This window comes from Pseudophryne corroboree, chromosome 7, assembly GCF_028390025.1.
Source record: "Pseudophryne corroboree isolate aPseCor3 chromosome 7, aPseCor3.hap2, whole genome shotgun sequence".
In the NCBI taxonomy this organism is placed as follows: Eukaryota; Metazoa; Chordata; class Amphibia; order Anura; family Myobatrachidae; genus Pseudophryne; species Pseudophryne corroboree.
This window is the reverse complement of record NC_086450.1, coordinates 494,138,641-494,159,425: the sequence shown is the minus strand read 5'-3', so window position 1 is coordinate 494,159,425 and position 20,785 is coordinate 494,138,641. Positions and strand designations below refer to the sequence as shown.

At 44.9% G+C, this 20,785-nt stretch overlaps 1 protein-coding gene across 3 annotated transcripts in view; it reads right to left on the bottom strand.

The window, feature by feature from the left end:
• The window catches only part of LOC134945731 (uncharacterized), a 164,138-nt gene that overhangs the window by 122,874 nt on the left and 20,479 nt on the right, over window positions 1-20,785 (bottom strand). For all 3 annotated transcript variants that reach the window (XM_063935183.1, XM_063935181.1, XM_063935182.1), the window contains exon 2: window positions 12,601-12,720. In XM_063935183.1, the coding sequence (XP_063791253.1) occupies window positions 12,601-12,700 (100 nt within the window). In that variant the 5' untranslated portion in view covers window positions 12,701-12,720. The remainder of the gene's footprint in view (window positions 1-12,600; window positions 12,721-20,785) is intronic.

Below are 20,785 nucleotides of genomic sequence, written 5' to 3'. Positions count from 1 at the left end.
CAGAGCAGCGATGCAAGAGGTGTCAAAAATCCTCCTCTGGGCAGAGACCAACGCAAGGGCCATATCAGCCATATTCATTCCGGGAGTGGACAACTGGGAAGCAGACTTCCTCAGCAGGCACGACCTCCATCCAGGGGAATGGGGCCTACATCCTCAGTTAATTCACCGGTGAGGCTGTCCGCAGATAGATCTGATGGCTTATCGTCTCAACAAGAAGCTATGCCGTTACTGTTCCAGAACGAGGGATCCGCAGGCTGTAGCAGTGGATGCGTTGACAGCACCATGGACATACCAGTTTGTTTGCCTGTTACCTCCTCTACCGCTAATCCCAAGTGTGCTAAAAAAGCTAAGAAGTGTAAGTGTTCAGGTAATTCTAATTGCCCCGGATTGGCCTCAACGGGCGTGGTATCCGGACCTCCTGTCAATGTCTCTGGAGGATCCCTGTCCTCTGCCCCTCCAAGATGATCTTCTTCAGCAAGGTCTGTTCGTCTATCCAGACTTACAGCAGCTACGTTTGATGGTTTGGAAGCTGAGAGGGAGATTCTAGCAAGAAAGGGTCTTCCCCACCGGGTTATTTCCACCATGGTCCAGGCCAGGAAGATGGTTATGTCATAACATTATTATGGTATCTGGAAAAAGTATGTTTCCTGGTGTGAAAGTAGAAAGGTTTCTCACGAGGAATTTAGAATTGGTCATTTTCTACTTTTCCTGCAAGCGGGAGTGGATATGGGCTTACATTTAGGCTTGCCATGTTGCCGGAAATACAAACTTTCCTAAAGGGAGTTCTTCATTTGCAACCACCCTTTGTGCCTCCCACGGCTCCGTGGGATCTCAATGTGGCTCTGTCCTTTCTTCAATTGGATTGCTTTGAACCCTTACGTAGGGTGGAGTTAAAATTTCTCACCTGGAAGACGGTGATGTTATTTGCATTGGCGTTTGCCAGGCGTTTCTTTGAATTTAGGGCCTTAACTTGTAAGAGCCCTTATTTGTTTTTTCATGAGGACAGGGCAGAACTTAGGACCTTGCCTAAAGTGGTGTCAGGTTTTCATGTGAATCAGCCTATTGTGGTTCCAATGTTGTCTGACACTTCCGTTGGTCCTGAGTCCTTGGATGTAGTCCGGGCTCTGAAGATTTATGTCAAAAGGACAGCCCATCATTGTAAATCTGGCTCGCTGTTTGTCCTTTATGATGCCTCCAAGATTGGTCGGCCACCTTCCAAGCAATCTATTTTTGAATTTTTCTATATATTGCTCGTTGGCTCAGGTTGACCATTCAACAGGCCTATACTTCGGCGGCTCTGCCCTTACCGAAGTCTTTTCAGGCCCACTCAACAAGGTCGGTAGGGTCTCGGTAGGGTCTTTCTGGGCAGCTGCCCGTGGTGTATCAGCCCTACAGTTGTGCTGTGCGGCAACTTGGTCTGGTTCAAACACGTTTGTTAAATTCTGTAGGTTGAATAACTTGGCCAAGGATGACCTTCAGTTTGGTCAGGCGGTTTTACAGGGGTCTCAGCACTCTCCCACCCGTTTGGGAGCTTTGGGACTTCCCCATGGTACTAAAGTACAAGACCCCAGTATCCACTAGGATGTAAGAGAAAATAGGAATTTAATACCTACCGGTAATTTCTTTACTCATAGTCCATAGTGGATACTGGGTGCCCACCTCAGTGCTTCGTACCTGCTTGCCTGTGTAAGTTTTGGTTGGACTGAGGTCGCAGTCCCATTATGTAGTCGGGATAGCTGTGCTATCCAGATACGGTTGGTGCTGCTATCCTCTGTTCTGGTTAGCACCCTCCTTTCATTTATGGTTGTGTGTTGGCTTGATGCCTCACCTCTGTTGTAATTGTTCTTCTCTCATATTATGTCCATCTCCTCGGGCACAGTTATTGTAGACTGAGTCTGGTAGAAGGGGCATAAAGAGGAGGAGCCAGCACACATGCGCACACTAATGGTTTTTAAAGTGCCAGGTTCCAGTGGACCCAATCTATACAAGACCCCAGTATCCACTACGGACTAGAAAAAAAGGAATTACTGAAAGGATTTGACCTTATTTTCTTTAACCCTCGATGTGATGGCCTTACAGACGTCTGGAGTGTAAACTTTTAACCACAAGGTACATGCACAGACAAGCAGTTAAAATTCACACTGTTTATTATAAAGTTAACAAGAGTATATAAGACAATGCATATGGGTGGAACTGACAAGTGTAAAAGGGCTCATTGGCTTAGGGGTAGGTTCCTGGGTGGGGTACGTAGGGGTGGTTAATACTTGACATAACATAATTGGATATAGCAGTTGCCAGGCAGATGTTATATATGTTGCATCAGACGAAACTTAACAAAGGATCTTTTAGTAACACACAGAAGTAGAAAAAGCAGGTTTCATCTAGTAGAGAGCTGACCTTGGATGCCAGACCCACACAAGCCTGGTATCTGTATGAGAGACAAAGGCATCTAACACAGGGCAGCAGCATCCATTGCAAACACATAAGAGTTCATAAAGCATGTTTTAACCCTTCACTAGGGAAATAGAAATATTCACTTTTACACTGTAATTATTATAAGGAAACTGATCATATAAAAAGTAATATGTACAAAGACAGAAGAGGTAACCCTTCAATTGGTAAGTGCAGAACCACTAACCATGTCAGTGATTCATAACATTATCACCAGTCCCATCACATGTGCCTGACACCATGGAACAAGGAAATTTGTTTCCAGTGCAGATGTTGGTGAATAAAATTCAGATACACACTTGGGTGGTGCAAGAGTTATTCCAGTGAGTGATGTGCTCAGGATTAAAATGGGTGAATTGTCCCTGGAGCTGATGTACTAACAGTAGAGCCCAAGATTAATTTTCCAGACAAGTTTTCTGGAGACCAAGTAACTTTCTGGGACTTTAAAGACAGCTACAAATTTTATTTGGAACTCAGACCACATTCCTCTGGATCTGAGGAATAGTGGGTTGGATCATCATTTCTCCTTTCCATAGTGAGTCACAAGCCTGGGCCTTTGGGTTGGGCTTTTACAGTCCACTAATCCCTTTTTCTCTGCCTAAGCCTTCTATATGATGACCCTGAGTCTTGCTTCTGCTGAGTCAAACCTTCATGCTTTAGGGCAGGACTGCAGATTAAAGGAGCAGTACAGCACAGAGTTGACTGTAAGTGGATTGATCCAGCGTGCTCATTTCAGTATAGGATTATCTGAACAGATCAAGGATGCTTTAGTTCAATTTCTAACTTCTATATCTATAGATCAATTAATGTAATTGGCTATCCATACTGATTGATGACTCCAGGAACATAGTCAGAAAAAAGCTTCCAATCTCTTCCACAGTTTCCAAAGGAACCCTAGTCTATGTAGACAGGAGTCTCCCGACACTCCTCTGCTGAGAGGTCCAGGAGACATCTAAGAGGGCTCTGTCTATATTTTGGAGAAGAGGGTCATCTGGTGTGGAATTGTCCTAACAAGCCAGGAAATTAGAAAGTCTTGGCACTTATAGAGAGGAACTCTCAGCAATTAAGGTAAATTTATTGAAATTCCCAACAAATTACTGTTCAAGTATCCTTCTCTTACAAGACTGTCCAAATGGACCTGCTGGGATTTTAATTAACAAGACTTGCATTTCTATACTTGCAATTCAAGTTGTGCCTCTTGAGTTGTCTATTTCTATTGTTGGTTTGAACGATGATCTTCTGTCTGGTGGACCTACTAATTTTCAGACCACTTCTTAATTTACAAGTAATCTGTTTGTACTCTGAATCCATCTCACTATTTTTAGTCCAAACATATGACCCAATTCTGATTTGGTAATAAAGTAAGTAAGAGCAAGTAGATAATTGGAGAGAGACTGCGCTCACTGCGATGGGGGGTTAGTGCTGCTAGGCCTAGAGGTGTCCTACCTTCGTACTAATGTTAAGCAATGGTGAGGTCAGTGCACTTGTGGGAGAGAAGGAATGTGCGAGAAAGGGTGAAGATGGAAAGGGATGGAGAAAAAGGGATGAAAGAAATTGGGAAGAAAGTGATGTGACAATTTGATGTATGATAGTGTTCACAAATGACCATATGTGGTAATATAATGATATTTATTAGGGTGGTATGTTCCCACTGTCAGGTGTGTCATGCAGACCACCCTTTTCAGTGTACCCTCCTGAATGGTACACTTCTGCTCAAAACTTCTAGAATTAATAATAAGAGTGGTGGGTAAAAGTATGTGCCTCTCCGTAAATCTGGCACAATGTCTGTGTCAGTGTTACGTCCTTAGGAGTCCTAATGTTCAGAGGTCCCTTGCGGGATGAAGGTCAGGTATGCCCAAGGGTGCACCTTTACCATAGGTATGGTATCACCTATGTGGCTCTGAAACTAGGTTAGTATCAGTCGTGGTGGTGTGTGTGACAGTTTGCGGCGTCCCGCCTGTCAGACCTCCCTGTGTGCACCAAATGAGGAATCGGGGGTATGGGCTTGGTTCTTACACTTACCGCCGGGGGTACGTTCCGCGCGCCTATGCCGGCTCTGCTTCCGTTCCCGAGTCCTCCGGTGTCCTTTGATGTCCAGGCTGTCTCATCTCGGTCCCGTGGTCGGTCAGCGGCCGCCGCTTTCCTCCTTCCTCCGCCGGGTCCCGTCTGTGACTTCCTGCTTTGCCGCTCACGTGATGTGTCACGTGAGCGGGAGTGTTCGATTAGCCCCTGTTGCTCGGGGATACCTCTCTCCAGCAGGGGAGATGTGTCTGTAGAATGCAGTGTGTAGTGAGACAAGTCCACCAACGCGTTTCAGCAATCTGCCTTTTTCTAGGATTACAAGTCTTGAGTCCTTGGATCATTATATGCTTGTTACATGGCACTGATTGGTTCCCAATGTATGTGCACGCCCCTTTATGTTAATGGCCAGTATTATATAATCGGCTTTCTCCAATGTTGATAGGAAGAGACGTATTCTTTGTCCCTAATTTGGGATGTCTGTTAACACTGATTGATTACTAATAATGGGTAATACTTGTGTGAAAAAAGATGGGGGATAATGTATGATAGAACTGTCAGTGCATATATTGTATAGATTTAAAAAGTTATGATAATTACGTAGGTGGAGGGGATAAACATGGTGGGGGGATAACATGATTGGTTTGGGTAGTATGTGATGATATTAGGTAATTGTCTATAACGTGGGATATCGATGTATGCAATTGCATGACAGGATGAAAGAGATGTGAAAGGAAAAGATAGTAACGATGAGTGAAAAATGAATAATGAATGAAAAATGAATAGTAGATATGATTGATATGTGATTGAAAATAAATAAATATAAAAATAATAATAAAATAATATAGATATATATATATATAAAAATAAATATGAATAATGAAGAAAAAATATATATATATATATAAATAAATAAAAAATAAATAAAAAATAAAATATATAATAATAATAATAATAAATAAATAAATAATAATAAAAATAAAAAAGGTATAAAAAAATAAAAATTATAAATATAAAAATAAACAAATATAATAAAAATAAAAATAAATATAAATTAAATTAAAAATAAAAGTAAATATAAAAAAGTAAATAAAGTAAAAATAAATATAAAAATAAAAATAAGGATGAGGAATTTATTAATGATCAGAGTGTGTGTGAGTACTTTAATGTATATTAGTAGTAAGTGCTCAGGAGGCAGTTACATTCCTGATTTAAATGATGTTACACTCACCCTAAATGTTTATAGCTTTCTAAGGATGAGTGGATTGCCTCAGTGTAGGACTAATATCATGGTACTGACCATGTGTTTACTTATGAATTAATCTAAGTCCCTAGACGTCTTGTCATACCCCTACATTTGTAGTCCCATAACCCAAGGTATGGGTTCATCATACCGTGTTAAATGATCCTAATCCGTACGGTGATTATTTGTTAGGTAGTGAGTGTCCACTATAGTACTGAAGAAATGTTGTACTCTATGTTGAGCCCCTTCGGTGTGAGGGTTTTGAGGGTAAAAATCCATCTGAGTTCTTCCCTGTTAATTCTTTTTATGAAGTCACCTCCCCGCCGGTTGTTCGTCACCTGTTGTATGGCCATAAATTTCAATTGTGTCAGATCCTGTGTGTGTTTGTCTCTAAAGTGTTGAGACACACTATGTTTATTGTAACCTTTTTTGATGTTTTGTATATGTTCCGATATTCAGACTTTTAATGTCCTGATTGTGCGTCCCACATATTGGAGTCCGCACGGGCATGTGATGAGATAAATGACTCCCTTTGTGTGGCATGATATTTCTTTTCTGATTTTGAATGTCTGTCTTGTATTTGTGGATGAGAATTCTGTATTTTTTTTATTTTTATTTTTTTCCATTATTCATATTTATTTTTATTTATATTTTTTTTATTTTATTATTATTTTTATATTTATTTATTTTCAATCACATATCAATCATATCTACTATTCATTTTTCATTCATTATTCATTTTTCACTCATCGTTACTATCTTTTCCTTTCACATCTCTTTCATCCTGTCATGCAATTGCATACATCGATATCCCACGTTACAGACAATTACCTAATATCATCACATACTACCCAAACCAATCATGTTATCCCCCCCCACCATGTTTATCCCCTCCACCTATGTAATTATCATAACTTTTTCAATCTATACAATATATGCACTGACAGTTCTATCATACATTATCCCCCATCTTTTTTCACACAAGTATTACCCATTATTAGTAATCAATCAGTGTTAACAGACATCCCAAATTAGGCACAAAGAATAAGTCTCTTCCTATCAACATTGGAGAAAGCTGATTATATAATACTGGCCATTAACATAAAGGGGCGTGCACATACATTGGGAACCAATCAGTGCCATGTAACAAGCATATAATGATCCAAGGACTCAAGACTTGTAATCCTAGAAAAAGGTAGATTGCTGAAACGCGTTGGTGGACTTGTCTCACTACACACTGCATTCTACAGACACCTCTCCCGTGCTGGAGAGAGGTATCCCCGAGCAACAGGGGCTAATCGAACACTCCCGCTCACGTGACACATCACGTGAGCGGCAAAGCAGGAAGTCACAGACGGGACCCGGCGGAGGAAGGAGGAAAGCGGCGGCCGCTGACCGACCACGGGACCGAGATGAGACAGCCTGGACATCAAAGGACACCGGAGGACTCGGGAACGGAAGCTGAGCCGGCATAGGCGCGCAGAACGCACCCACGGCGGTAAGTGTAAGAACCAAGCCCGTACCCCCGATTCCTCATTTGGTGCACACAGGGAGGTCTGACAGGCGGGACGCCGCAAACTGTCACACACCCCACCACGACTGATACTAACCTAGTTTCAGAGCCACATAGGTGATACCATACCTATGGTAAAGGTGCACCCTTGGGCATACCTGACATTCATCCCGCAAGGGACCTCTGAACATTAGGACTCCTAAGGACGTAACACTGACACAGACATTGTGCCAGATTTACGGAGAGGCACATACTTTTACCCACCACTCTTATTATTAATTCTAGAAGTTTTGAGCAGAAGTGTACCATTCAGGAGGGTACACTGAAAAGGGTGGTCTGCATGACACACCTGACAGTGGGAACATACCACCCTAATAAATATCATTATATTACCACATATGGTCATTTGTGAACACTATCATACATCAAATTGTCACATCACTTTCTTCCCAATTTCTCTCATCCCTTTTTCTCCGTCCCTTTCCATCTTCACCCTTTCTCGCACAGTCCTTCTCTCCCACAAGTGCGCTGACCTCATCAAGTAAGAGCAAGTAACTGTGCACCTTGGTAAAACCATGTTGCACTGTAGGTGGGGCAGGTGCAACATGTGCAGAGAGATTTTAGATGTGAGAGGGATGTTTTCAAATTGAGATCTAAACTGCGTGGTGGCTCATAACAGTACCACTCTCCCTTAAGGAGAGGTTGAGGAACCCCTAAATCCAGGTTTACCTGGAAACAATTTCTAAAAGTTCTCCTTTAGTTTCTCTGCATATAAGTGTTTCTCTTGAATCCAAAACCTCCCTTAGCCTTACTAATGGACTAAGAAGTGGACTTGGCCTTGTACATTTTTGGAATCCAGAATCTTTCCACCAGAAATTCTTGATGACCATCAACTAAAACTGAAAGAGATCTTCTTGGATAGTTGGAGTTGAATATCTTGGAAACAATGACTGGTTTTAAGAAGGAACAATGAAATGTACTGAGGTTTCTTAAAGATCCCGAAAGCTTCAATCAAAAAACAACAGGTTTCACTTGCTTGATAATTCTGAAGAGATTGAAGAAACAAGGAACACATTCTTTTAGTGGGTTGGTGCAGTCTATTTTGAGTAAATAGCCAAGCCATATCACCCACTTTGATGGTACACATTCTACAATGTTGGTCTGAATTTCTTTTGAACAAACTGAGTCCCTGTGCAATACTGCATGAACTTTATTCCAATCAGATTTAATCCAGGTAGCCGTGTTGTGAATTTCTGGAACATTAATGTGTTCAAGAGGAGAAGAAAGAGTTTGCTCTGGGATGATGACCATATATACAAAAGAATGGAGACATATTGATGGAAGAATGGCAGGCATTGTTCTAAGCAATCAAGGCAAAAGGTAGATATTCTGCCCAATTATTGTGGAATTTGAAGATGTAGCAATGAAGGTATTGTTCTAATGATTGAGTCACCCTTTTGGTCTGTCTATTGTACTATGGATGGTATGCATATGACAGGTGAATTTGCTTTATACAGAATTGGCAAAGAGATAGAGACCAAAACAGACCAGATAGGTTCTCTTCTTTTCTCTCTCACTGATATTCCTTCAGCCAAGATCGTAGCTGATGTATTCATCCAAAACATATTCAGATTACAAGATTTCCCTTTAATATAGTCTAGGACAGAGGATCACAGTTCATGGCAAGATTCTGGAAAGCCTTTTGTTCATTTTTGGGCCAGACAGAGAGAGTCAATCAAATCTTACAGCAGCATTTGAGATGTTACTTCTCTCATTCTCATAAGAATTGGGTAGAGTCACTCCAGTGGGTGGAATTCGCATATAATAATGTTCACCATGTATCATCTGGACTTTCTCCATTCTATTGTGTCTGTGGTTGTCATTCAAAAGCCAGCTCATTTAATGATCTTTAAATTCAATCCACTGGAATAAAAGAAATCTCAGTTCACCTCAAAAGAAAAGTGGAAGAAAGTGTTGATGAAGGCAAAAAATAGTTCAGATAAACATCAGAAGATATGTATTTTTAAGGTAGGGGATCCAACTGAAGCAAACTTCCAATAAATTTGGACCCAAATTTAAAAGTCCTACCAAGATTACTAAGAAGTGGAGTGCTGTCAGTTTTCAGCTTGATCATCCAACTTTGTGAAAGTTACCTAAAACTTTCCATTTCTCTCTCTTCAAACCAGTGTTCTATGCTAACAAGACAGAACAGTTACTGTCAGCTTATCCCTACTGCCGAACTGTATGTATCTAACAGAGTGAAAGTATGAGGAATTAGTTAATATTTCTCTAGCATCCATAAGGGATATTGGGGACAGATTAGTACAATGGGGTATAGACGAGTCCAAAGGAGCCAGTGCACTTTAAATTTCTTCAACTGGGTGTACTGGCTCCTCCCCTCTATGCCTCCTCCTACAGGTCAGTTTAGAAAATGCACACTTTGCTAGCTCCAGAGTTTTTTCTTCAATTTCCTTTAAAGTTTTATTTCTATCGGTATGCTGTTTGGGTAACAGCATACCTGCACCGTGGGAGTTAGGGGGGATGGTCACCGGCCTCTTGAGGTGCAGAGTTGCTTCCCCGCTGCAGGACCACCGTCCTGAGGGGATGTTTGTTCAGCGAGGCATGGCGCCTTGGCTGTCGCAGTCGCATCATGCCGCTCACCCCTAACGCTACCTGAGGGTGATCATCGGTGGTAAGTACTCGCCAGGGACCCCACTAGGGGGTCCCCCGGTTCATTGTGCATCTGAAACGTGGGTGAGGTATACGGGTCCCTCCTGGGGGTGACCCGCTGTAGCCCCTGCATGAGACTGGCTAAAATACATTGTACCAAGCATTCATGTGAGGTTACAAACACAGGGAGACATGGCCAGTATAAATATTAAACAGTAGCTCCGGCACCATGGCGGGGGGCCAGAGGACTAGGTTTGCCCCAAAGTCATGCCCTCACCAAATGTGCATGTCCTCCCACTTCTCATAAACAGATTGGCATAACTTGGGGCAAACCTAGTCCCCATGGCCGTGCCTGTAGTTTGTCTGTAATGTGTGTCCTCAAACCAAAAATGATTGTGTTGTAAGATGAAGTCTATACAGTCCAGAATGGAAATGGATTGTGTTGATTCCATAGTTTGATCTGCTGAAACGAAATGATTTATTGCATCTAATCCCTGATTCTGATCAATGATCGTATGCAAAGACGTTACATCACTTGTACAAATCCAGTAATCATCTGACCAAGTGTTGGTGCTGATAGTTTTAATGATGTCTGTTGTGTCTTTTATATATGATTTCTGAGACTGTGCATAGGTTTGTAGATATGAATCGATGTATTGGGACAAATTGGATGTAAGAGAACCTATTCCTGATATTATCAGGCGGCCTGGTGGGTTGTGTATGTTTTTATGTATTTTTGGTAGGTAATAGAAAACAGGAAGAATGGGATTGGGATCTTTGCCACCCAATTGGAGGGGGTGGGTGGGGGGATTAAGTTAGACATTTGAATGTGGATAATGAAGTGAGGAACATGATTACATTATAATCAGTGGTCTACACTGAATCCCACATAGTCCACTAATCGAGTATGGTATTATGGACTATTATTCACCTATGTCTATGATTACTTAACCAGCGTCTTCCTTGTCCCCTCCCCAAAACCCGTCATCTCCCTTTACTACATGAATGATATATATGTTTATACAATTAATGCACATTAATATGATAATTCCATCAAGATAATTCTATCAAGATGAACTAAAATGAGTATTTTTGGACATCCCTCTATGAGTTACATTTAATATATGTATTACCCATATTTTTTCCATTCTTTTCCCTTTATCTCTCCATTTTCTTTTTTTCCCTTCTTTCCCCTTTTTAGTATTGTCTGTAGAGAAAACACACACCCCCACTGACGTAATGGACTTTGGGCATAAATAGCCCTCAACAAAGATGGCCACTGCAGACTCCCTGACGAAGGACCAGATGGGCCGATACGCGTAGGAGACCTAGACAGACTTTTTCAGATTAATCTACTTTATCTACTTTATACAGCACAGTTCCTATATTTGTTTAATATATACCGGATCACCAATATACAGCGGAGCTAAGGACACAATTACTAACCGAGAGCTGCGATCTTGTGACCACAAGCCTCGGAACCAGGATGAAGAATCTCAGCCGCTGCAGGATGCACAGCACGGTGAGGTGGAAGCGAACGCTGGGAGGAAACTGCATAAGACGGAGGTAAGGCTCTGTAAGAGGGGGAAAGGTACTGTGGACAGTCCCAGTGTGTCTTGAAGTTAGTATTTTTCCCCCCAGAGACTAGTGCCGCACCCCGGCGTTCTGGGCACCAGGGAGCATTGTGTTAACTGGTAGAGAGAGGCCAGTCAGGAGACCCTTTACCTACATTTCTGTAGTTTCTTATCCCCCTTCCTGCATATCCACCAGCGGTACCCCTATCATTTATTATACCAACCTATCCTGGAGTTAACCCACATATGTACTTCAATATCAATACAAAGGATTCGTTCACCACAAATCTTCAATTGTGATCATTCACTTGGAACTGTGCTGTACATTTACCACAACCAAGATTGCGGGATACCAGGGTTCCTTCCCTATGGCCACCATTACCTGTCACTGATCTCTGTCATTTCCAGAAAGTGGAACACGAGCGACTGTTCCTTCCCACATTCAGCCGCTCAGGGAGCACAGTACACTTTACAGGTGTGTGATACCCCACTAAAAAGTCTCACTGCAAGTGCCACCAGAGACTGCCCATGACCCGGTAAAGACCAGCAGTGCTGTACTGCTTCCCTTCAGTCTGCACCTACATACAGTGCACCCCATCTCCTTCACAGGGCCACCTCTTCTCACTTTGATCAGCTCCCCCTGACCCGTGACTCCCGGCTGTCTCACTCTACAGCAGGGCCATCTTCCACTCAGCAAGGTGGTCTATCTCTGACAGGAGAGCCGGACAGCACAGCTTTGCTCTCCCAAAATCCCCTCAGGACTCTCCTTAATGGTCTCTGAATCCTTCCCGCCTGCAAGACAAGTGGGTACCAGTTCTTTTCACAGCTGTAGTCCCCTGGGTCCTAGTGGAGGAGATGTCCCAGGTTTGATAAGAAAGGCATATTGCTAATTATCTAACTACCGGCCTGGTAGTAGTTAATAGATGTTACCATAAGATAGACCTTGCTGCTGCTAATAACCAACGACCCCCCACCACCACCACCACCACCACCACCACCACCACCACACCTCCACTACCTATAAATGTGACCCTGGCATGGACCCTGCTGCTTCTACCACCTAACTCCTCCTACCCATAGATGTGACCCTGTTCTTTCTACTGCCTAAAGCCTGGAGAGAGGTTACTCACCTTCTGGTTGGGACACAGCAGCGGCTGAAAGCCCGGGAATAATGTTCTTTACATATCCAAAGAGTCTCCATCCCAGTGATGTTTCTCCATTAGAAGCCATTGTGTTATAAGATTCACAGCCTGAAAATGAGAACATGTAATGATTACTCTGTTTCTGTAGAATGATTTATCTGGATGTCTCATGACGTCACCTAGTGTCAGTGGCCAATGACTGGCCATGTGGGCGTGGCTTCACAGCCATTCCCTCACCTGGAACTGCTTCTCCATCTCCTCCACCCTGTCTGACCAATCCCCTCGCTGGACTCCTGCAACACATGCGAGAGCTCCCACCCAACTCCTGCCGGAACCCCTGTGGAACCTGCTGGACCACCTCAACACACGTCAGACCCCCACAACACCTGCCAGACCCCACAACACCTGCCAGATCCCCAATAACACCCGCCAGACATACCCACACCGTGGACCCCATCAACACCCCTAAATTAGGAATTCCAAAATCCTTAAAAATCCAATATACGACATGCTTTTGGTCCTGAGCATTTCGGATAGAGAAGACTCCCCCTGTACTATATTGTACACTTTACCTGGTGATGTATTTGGTGGATTATATTCTCTTTGTTTTATGAATACTGAAAGTAATAATGATTTGAATGTTTAAAAAAAAAAAAAAAATATATATATATATATATATATATATATACTGCTGGAAAAAAAAAAGGGAACACTAAAATAACACATCCTAGATCTGAATGAATGAAATATTCTTATTAAATACTTTGTTCTTTACATAGTTGAATGTGCCGACAACAAAACCACAAATTTATTAACCCATGGAGGTCTGGATTTGGAGTCACACTCAAAATTAAAGTGGAAAAACACACTACAGACTGATCCAACTTTGATGTAATGTCCTTAAAACAAGTCAAAATGAGGCTCAGTAGTGTGTGTGGCCTCCACGTGCCTGTATGACCTCCCTACAATGCCTGGGCATGCTCCTGATGATGTGGCGGATGGTCTCCTGAGGGATCTCCTCCCAGACCTGGACTAAAGCATCCGCCAACTCCTGGACAGTCTGTGGTGCAACGTGGCGTTGGTGGATGGAGCGAGATATGATGTCCCAGATGTGCTCAATTGGATTCAGGTCTGGGGAATGGGTGGGCCAGTCCATAGCATCAATGCCTTCGTCTTGCAGGAACTGTTGACACACTCCAGCCACATGAGGTCTAGCATTGTCTTGTATTAGGAGGAACCCAGGGCCAACCGCACCAGCATATGGTCTCACAAGAGGCCTGAGGATCTCATCTCGGTACCTAATGGCAGTCAGGCTACCTCTGGCGAGCACATGGAGGGCTGTGCGGCCCCCCAAAGAAATGCCACCCCACTCCATTACTGACCCATTGCCAAACCGGTCATGCTGGATGATGTTGCAGGCAGCAGAACGTTCTCCTTGGCGTCTCCAGACTCTGTCACGTCTGTCACATGTGCTCAGTGAGAACCTGCTTTCATCTGTGAAGAGCACAGGGTGCCAGTGGCCAATCTTGGTGTTCTCTGGCAAATGACAAACGTCCTGCACGGTATTGGGTTGTAAGCACAACCCCCACCTGTGGACATCAGGCCCTCATACCACCCTCATGGAGTCTGTTTCTGATCGTTTGAGTAGACACATGCACATTTGTGGCTTGCTGGAGGTCATTTTGCAGGACTCTGGCAGTGCTCCTCCTGTTCCTCCTTGCAAAAAGGCAGAGGTAGCGGTCCTGCTGCTGGGTTGTTGCCCTCCTACGGCCTCCTCCACGTCTCCTGATGTACTGGCCTATCTCCTGGTAGCGCCTCCATGCTCTGGACACTACGCTGACAGACACAGCAAACCTTCTTGCCACAGTTCGCATTGATGTGCCATCCTGGATGAGCTGAACTACCTGAGCCACTTGTGTGGGTTGTAGACTCCGTCTCATGCTACCACTAGAGTGACCAAAACATCAGCCAGAAAGCATAGGAGCTGAGAAGTGGTCTGTGGTCACCACCTGCAGAACAATTCCTTTATTGGGGGTGTCTTGCTAATTGCCTATAATTTCCACCTGTTGTCTATTCCATTGCACAACAGCATGTGAAATTGATTGTCAATAAGTGTTGCTTCCTAAGTGGACAGTTTGATTTCACAGAAGTGTGATTGACTTGTGTTGTTTAAGTCTTCCCTTAATTTTTTTGAGCAGTATATATATATATATAGATATATAGATATATATAAATATATAGTTAAAGTAATAAGGTTACTTCATGGATTATGTCAAGTAGCAATATTTGGGTGGTATTGTCTCGGTCGTATAGAGAGTTTATGTGTGTAGCTTACATGGAACTCTAGTTGCGACGCATATGGCGTAACAGCTGGGACCTTCTGTCTGTGGTTGTCGTAGTATAAGACAAATATATTAGGGTCGCAGTAATTGCAGTTAGGTGCAGCATTACAGGTGTTAAGGAAATTAAGCAGTTTCTAGCATTCTGCCCTGTCTTTTAATATCATTTAATAGTTAAAGCAATATTATGAAAAACATGTTTGTGACAAAGAACTTGCCTACTTCGCTAGGTCCTCCTAGCCTTGCTAAATTCTGCACGTCATGTACCCAAGCCAGGACCAGATGGTGTTCGATAGTGAGGAACTGGCCTCAAGGCCTGCTCGGATTGGTCCAAGCCTTGGGGGGAGGAATTTCTGGAGCAGTGGCGTAACTAGAAATTTTTGTCCCCCAAGCCAAAAAATTCTTTGGCGCCCCCCCATATCCCCCATAATTGGTACTAGTAAAGGGACAAACATGCGCGCGTCGAAGGGGCGCGCCGCCAAAAGGGGCGTGACTTTGTTGGAATGGGCGTGGCTTTGCATAAAGGGGAGTGGCATTGCAGGAAAAGACTACCTTATACCCCAGTTTTGCAACCTGCACGCCCAGACGTTGGCCACCACAGGAAAGAAAAATAATCCTGATTCATGCCCCTTACATTATTTGTCATTTTTCCTCCTTATAGTAATGCCCAGTATACATTATGCCACATACTGCAATGGCCCTTAGACATTATGCCACACACAATAATGCACATGACACAATATGCACACACCGTAATGCTCCCGACACATTATGCCAAACACCGTAATGCCTGTGACACACTATGACAGGAATCGCAATGCCCGTTATACATTATGCTACACACTGCAATGCCCCTGATACATTATAGCACATACAATGTCTGTGACACATTATGACACACTCCGCAATGATTCTGAGACATTATACCACATACCACAATGCCCGTGATATAGTATACTACACACCGTAATGCCCGACACATTATGACACACACCACAATGTCCGTGATACATTATGCCACACACCGTAATGCCCATTACACATTAAGTTCTACAGTAAGGCTTCTAATTACTTTTAAATTACCTGCTCATTGCCAGGGGTTTCATGCTCTTGGTTCCATGCACGGTGCCAGGGGTTTTCATGCTCAGGGTGTCATGTTCGTTGTCAGGGGTTTCATGCACTGGGTGTCATGCTCGTTGCCAGGGGTTTCATGCTCTTGGTTCCATGCACGGTGCCAGGAGTTTTCATGCTCAGGGTGTCATGCTCGTTGCCAGGGGTTTCATGCACTGGGTGTCATGCTCGTTGCCAGGGGTTTCATGCACTGGGTGTCATGCTCGTTGCCAGGGGTTTCATGCACTGCGTGTCATGCTCGTTGCTAGGGGGTAGTGCTTGTTGCTAGGGCCGTGCTCCCAGTGTCACATATGCCCCCAGTGCCAGGTATTCCCCCACAGTGCCAGGTACTCACATGCCCCCAGTGCCAAATATAGCCCCCCCCCATGTGCCAGGTACACATATACCCCCCCAGTGCCAAATATGCCCCCAGTGCCAGATATTCCCCCACAGTGCCAGGTACTCACATGCCCCCGGTGCCAAATATAGTCCCCCAGTGCCACATATGCCCCCAGTGCCAGATATTCCCCCTCAGTGCCAGGTACTCACGTGCCCCCAGTGCCAAATATACCCCCCAGTGCCACATATGCCCCCAGTGCCAGATATTCCCCCACAGTGCCAGGTACTCACGTGCCCCAGTGCCAAATATACCCCCCCCCAGTGCCACATATGCCCCCAGTGCCAGATATTCCCCCACAGTGCCAGGTACTCACATGCCCCAGTGCTACATATATGCCCCCAGTGCCACATATCCTCCTCAGTGCCTGCCACATATGCTCCCCCAGTGCCGCGCTCCCCCGCTCCTTTGTGTTGGAGGGACACGGAGGGCACAGTGTGCGCCTCTCCTGTGTCCCTCCTGGGTCTTCGGCGGGTCTGTTAAAGGAAGTGCCAGTTCGTGAGCCAATCAGTGCTCACGAACGGCACTTCCTTTATTAGACCCGCCGGAGAGCCAGGAGGGACACAGGAGAGGCGCGCGCTGTGCCCTCCGTGTCCCTCCAACACAGCAGCAGAGGGAAGGAGACCGCAGATTGACATGCGGACGCTCGTCCGCATGTCAATCTGCGCTAAATCAGTGGCGCCCCCGCAGCCCCTCGCCCCCAAGCCACCGCAAGGACTGCGGGGGCAGTAGTTACGCCACTGTTCTGGAGAATGCAACATTAAGGGCTTTCTCTGCAATGTTCTGGGCAGACTGAGCGCTCTTGTAATATTACCTGATTAGGCTGATTGTCACGTCATTGTAATCTTGCTCTGCCATTATCAATATAAAATACCAATTTGATAACAGCTGCTCATGTTGTTATTTTATCCACAACAATTTGGTGCTGAAACCCGGTGTCACGAGACGGGTAACTGGACGCCATTATTTACCTTTCAAGTGTCTCCTGAGGCTGGCTCAGCGTTCCAGGGCCGGATCCCAGCTGCTTTACTGATGTCCTCTCTTCACATCTCCTCCCTGTGATCCCGCAGCGCTGTCTCCGCAGCTTCATAAATTTAACGTGCTTAATCCTAAAATGGCGTCTCCAGCCCTCCGCCGCCATCCCTGTGATTCCAGTGAGCAAATGATCAAGTATGGCGTCTCCTGCCCTCCGCGGCCTCTGCCGCCATTACTGTCATTTCTCCACATGGTTTCAACAAACTGACTTTCCCTCCACATGCTAACATGGGCACAGCCATGTTTTTCCAATCACATGCTATCACTTCAACCTATCCGCTGCGCTGCTGGACTCTGCATAATTGATCAGCCAATGCCTGCCTCCCAGCAGGTATACATTTCCTGTTCCTGGACCAGGAAAGTGTCAGTGCTTTGGTTGTCATACCCAGTGTTACCAGTCTCTCCTCGTTGTGGTTGTTTTGCTAAGCTCCAGGTAGTTCCAGCTTCTGTCTTCAACTCCACTAGAGACCTTGCGGTGCAGCCTGACTCTACAGTGTCCTATCATTGAACCCTGCGACTGGCAGTGTCCTAACGCCAGCTTCCAGCATCCAGCTTCCAGCGGTGTCCTGTCTCCTGTTACCATCGGTGCTCCGCCATCAACTTCCAGATACCATCGGTGCTCCGCCATCGACTTCCAGATACCATCGGTGCTCTGCCATCGATTTCCAGATACCATCGGTGTTCCGCCATCGACCTCGAATAACCACCGATCCCCAGCATCACCAGTGTCGCTCCTCTGTTCTTCTGCTACATTGGTGCACACGCACTTCCACACAGTTCATCACCTGGCCCGCATCCACCCAGCATACCCAGCAGTTCACTGGTGCTTACCCAGAGCCAGTGGTCCAACAGTACTCCCAGTTTCCAGTATAACATCAGCTGGTCAGTTCCTATTTCTCATTCCATTACTCAGCGGATGGGTTCATTTACTATACCTGAATACTGCAACTGCCAATGTACCATCTGAACTGTGCTTAAATAAAACTCATAAACTTTCCTTCTGTTGTCATGGTCACGCCTTCGGGCATTGGTACTGCAAGCTCATCTGCATGTCAAAGAAACCCATATTGCCTCCCAGGTTCACGTACACATCAGCCCCTACAACTGAGGCTTCCCTTGGTCAGCACCAGCCCTCAGTTGTGACACCCGGGACCTGAAAGTGACTGGAACGGAATCAGGACAGGAACGGAGGACTGGAGACTAGATCAGCACTATTTAAAAAAGGTGAGAACATTTGTGTCTTTTTCTGCTCTCCCCTCCTCCAATCCTAAGACCCTCCATCCCACTGTCATGAGTACAGGTCCCAAAACCTGAACAGCTGTGTTTTGTGTTCTAACATCTTTTGGATATGCATGTGTGAGTATATGTGGATGCCGGCACACAACCATATCAGCTTGAAAGAGGCCCTTTACGGCTGAGTGATTATGCTGCCCCAAGACACACCTCTACAGAGAGAGCATGGTGGTGGCAGGGAAGTAAAAAGTAAGAGGACACTATTGTCCTTGGACACGAATGTTTCCTATCTTCTGAGTCTGTCAAGTAAACTGTCATTAACATTGTCTGCATAGCAGAGGGACAAAGTAAGTCATAGAAGGATAAGTGTTGGTGAGAGTAGGCTCTCTGCTGGTCTGCCTTTGCTTGTCAATACAGGTCCCTGGGCAACCCCTCGGGGCTCTCCCCTCAGATCAGGAGTGCTTTAATCTCTGATTACCTCCTGGCCTCCTATCTGACAGCACTGTGTACACTGGTTTGAGTCTGCTTCTCGCTACACTGAAGTGCGTGCCCCAAAGCTGCAGACTTGTGTCTCTGTCTCGCATGAAAAATCATACTTCTGGCTTAGATAATCCCTTACTTGCATCGTTTGACATAGGTGACATCAGAGGGCAAGTATTGTTTGGTATCTGCGCCTTGCTGATTTTCATTTGGCTCTGTTGGAAAATTTGGTGGGACCAAAAGCGGGGATTCGCTGTGTAAGACTTCCCCTAACAGCCAATAGCCATAGAATATAGTGCTGTGAAAAACTGAGAGAGGGGTGTAAGAGTCCCCTCCACCATAACCAGGCTATGGGAAACAGTCACAGCAAACGCGGATTTGACCAATCACCAAATCAAAGTAATGGACATCCTGAGGCTCCTCGCAACCCACAGGAGAAGATGAATAAGAAATATGGCAAATGGGTCAGCCAGCATTTGCCTAAGTGGGGCAGGCTGACTAGGTGAATGGATTGTGGAATCCCAAAAGAGGGAACCTTTGAATCATCCCGCTGGGCAACCCTCTGCAAAAATTATAAAACAAAGTTAACAGAGCCAAATGAACAGGCAGCTTGGAGTAGGTGGACGGTATAATCTTATAAAAGACAGCAAAAAGCCCAAGGTATTTTTACAGTAGAAACAAGAACAGGAAGGGCAAATCAGCGAAGAGAGGTACAGTCAGATGAGGAAGAGGGAGAGGAGATAGAACAACTTGCTGTATCTTTAATAGAACCCACTGCAGTCAGCCTGGAGACCTCTCATTAAAGTACCCAGGGGACTCCAATATATGATGAGACAAAACCAGAGGAGCCCCCTAGCTACAAGGCAGTGTACCGCACTGCAGACCCGACATCCACAATAAACCCTGGCTTCTCCACAAGTGCTCCCCTGCCACCCAGGTATGTGGAGCCCCAGGTCTGGGCTAATGCCCCAGAGTACACACCTCCTCACTCTATCCACACCTCTTGGCAAAATATATCTGATCCAAGGAGAGGAAGGGTTTTATGTGGAGTGGAGGGTGAGATTCTCATCACTCCCAAAATAACCCAAGGTGAGATAGATGAAATGGCTGAGGAATATCGCCTTCCTCAAGCCTCAGCTTACCCAATTAGAGAGCAATTCATTCTTGGTACAAATGGACTGGACAGGCGGATCGGAGAGTTACACAACATGTCCCAAGGACACCTGGGGAGATGAGAGGATTCCTTTCATCTATCCCTAAGCCACGAAACAATCCATATGGGTTTGCAAATGAACTGCATAATATTGCGGTCAGTTACAGTCCCACATGGAGAGACCTGCTGCAGATAATAAAATCAGTAGCTGGTCAGATCGATACTGCCGCTATTTTTACCAAACTCACCCTACCACCGGATCCATTAGAATGACAGAACACCCCCCAGAGGGCATTAGGATATGTTACACACATAAGGGAAAAATTAGGGAAGTCTTTCCCCCACACTCCTGGGTCCGAGTGACAAATATTCAGCAAAAGGTTAAAGAACCAGTGGAGGATTATTTTGGGAGATTTAGACTGGCAG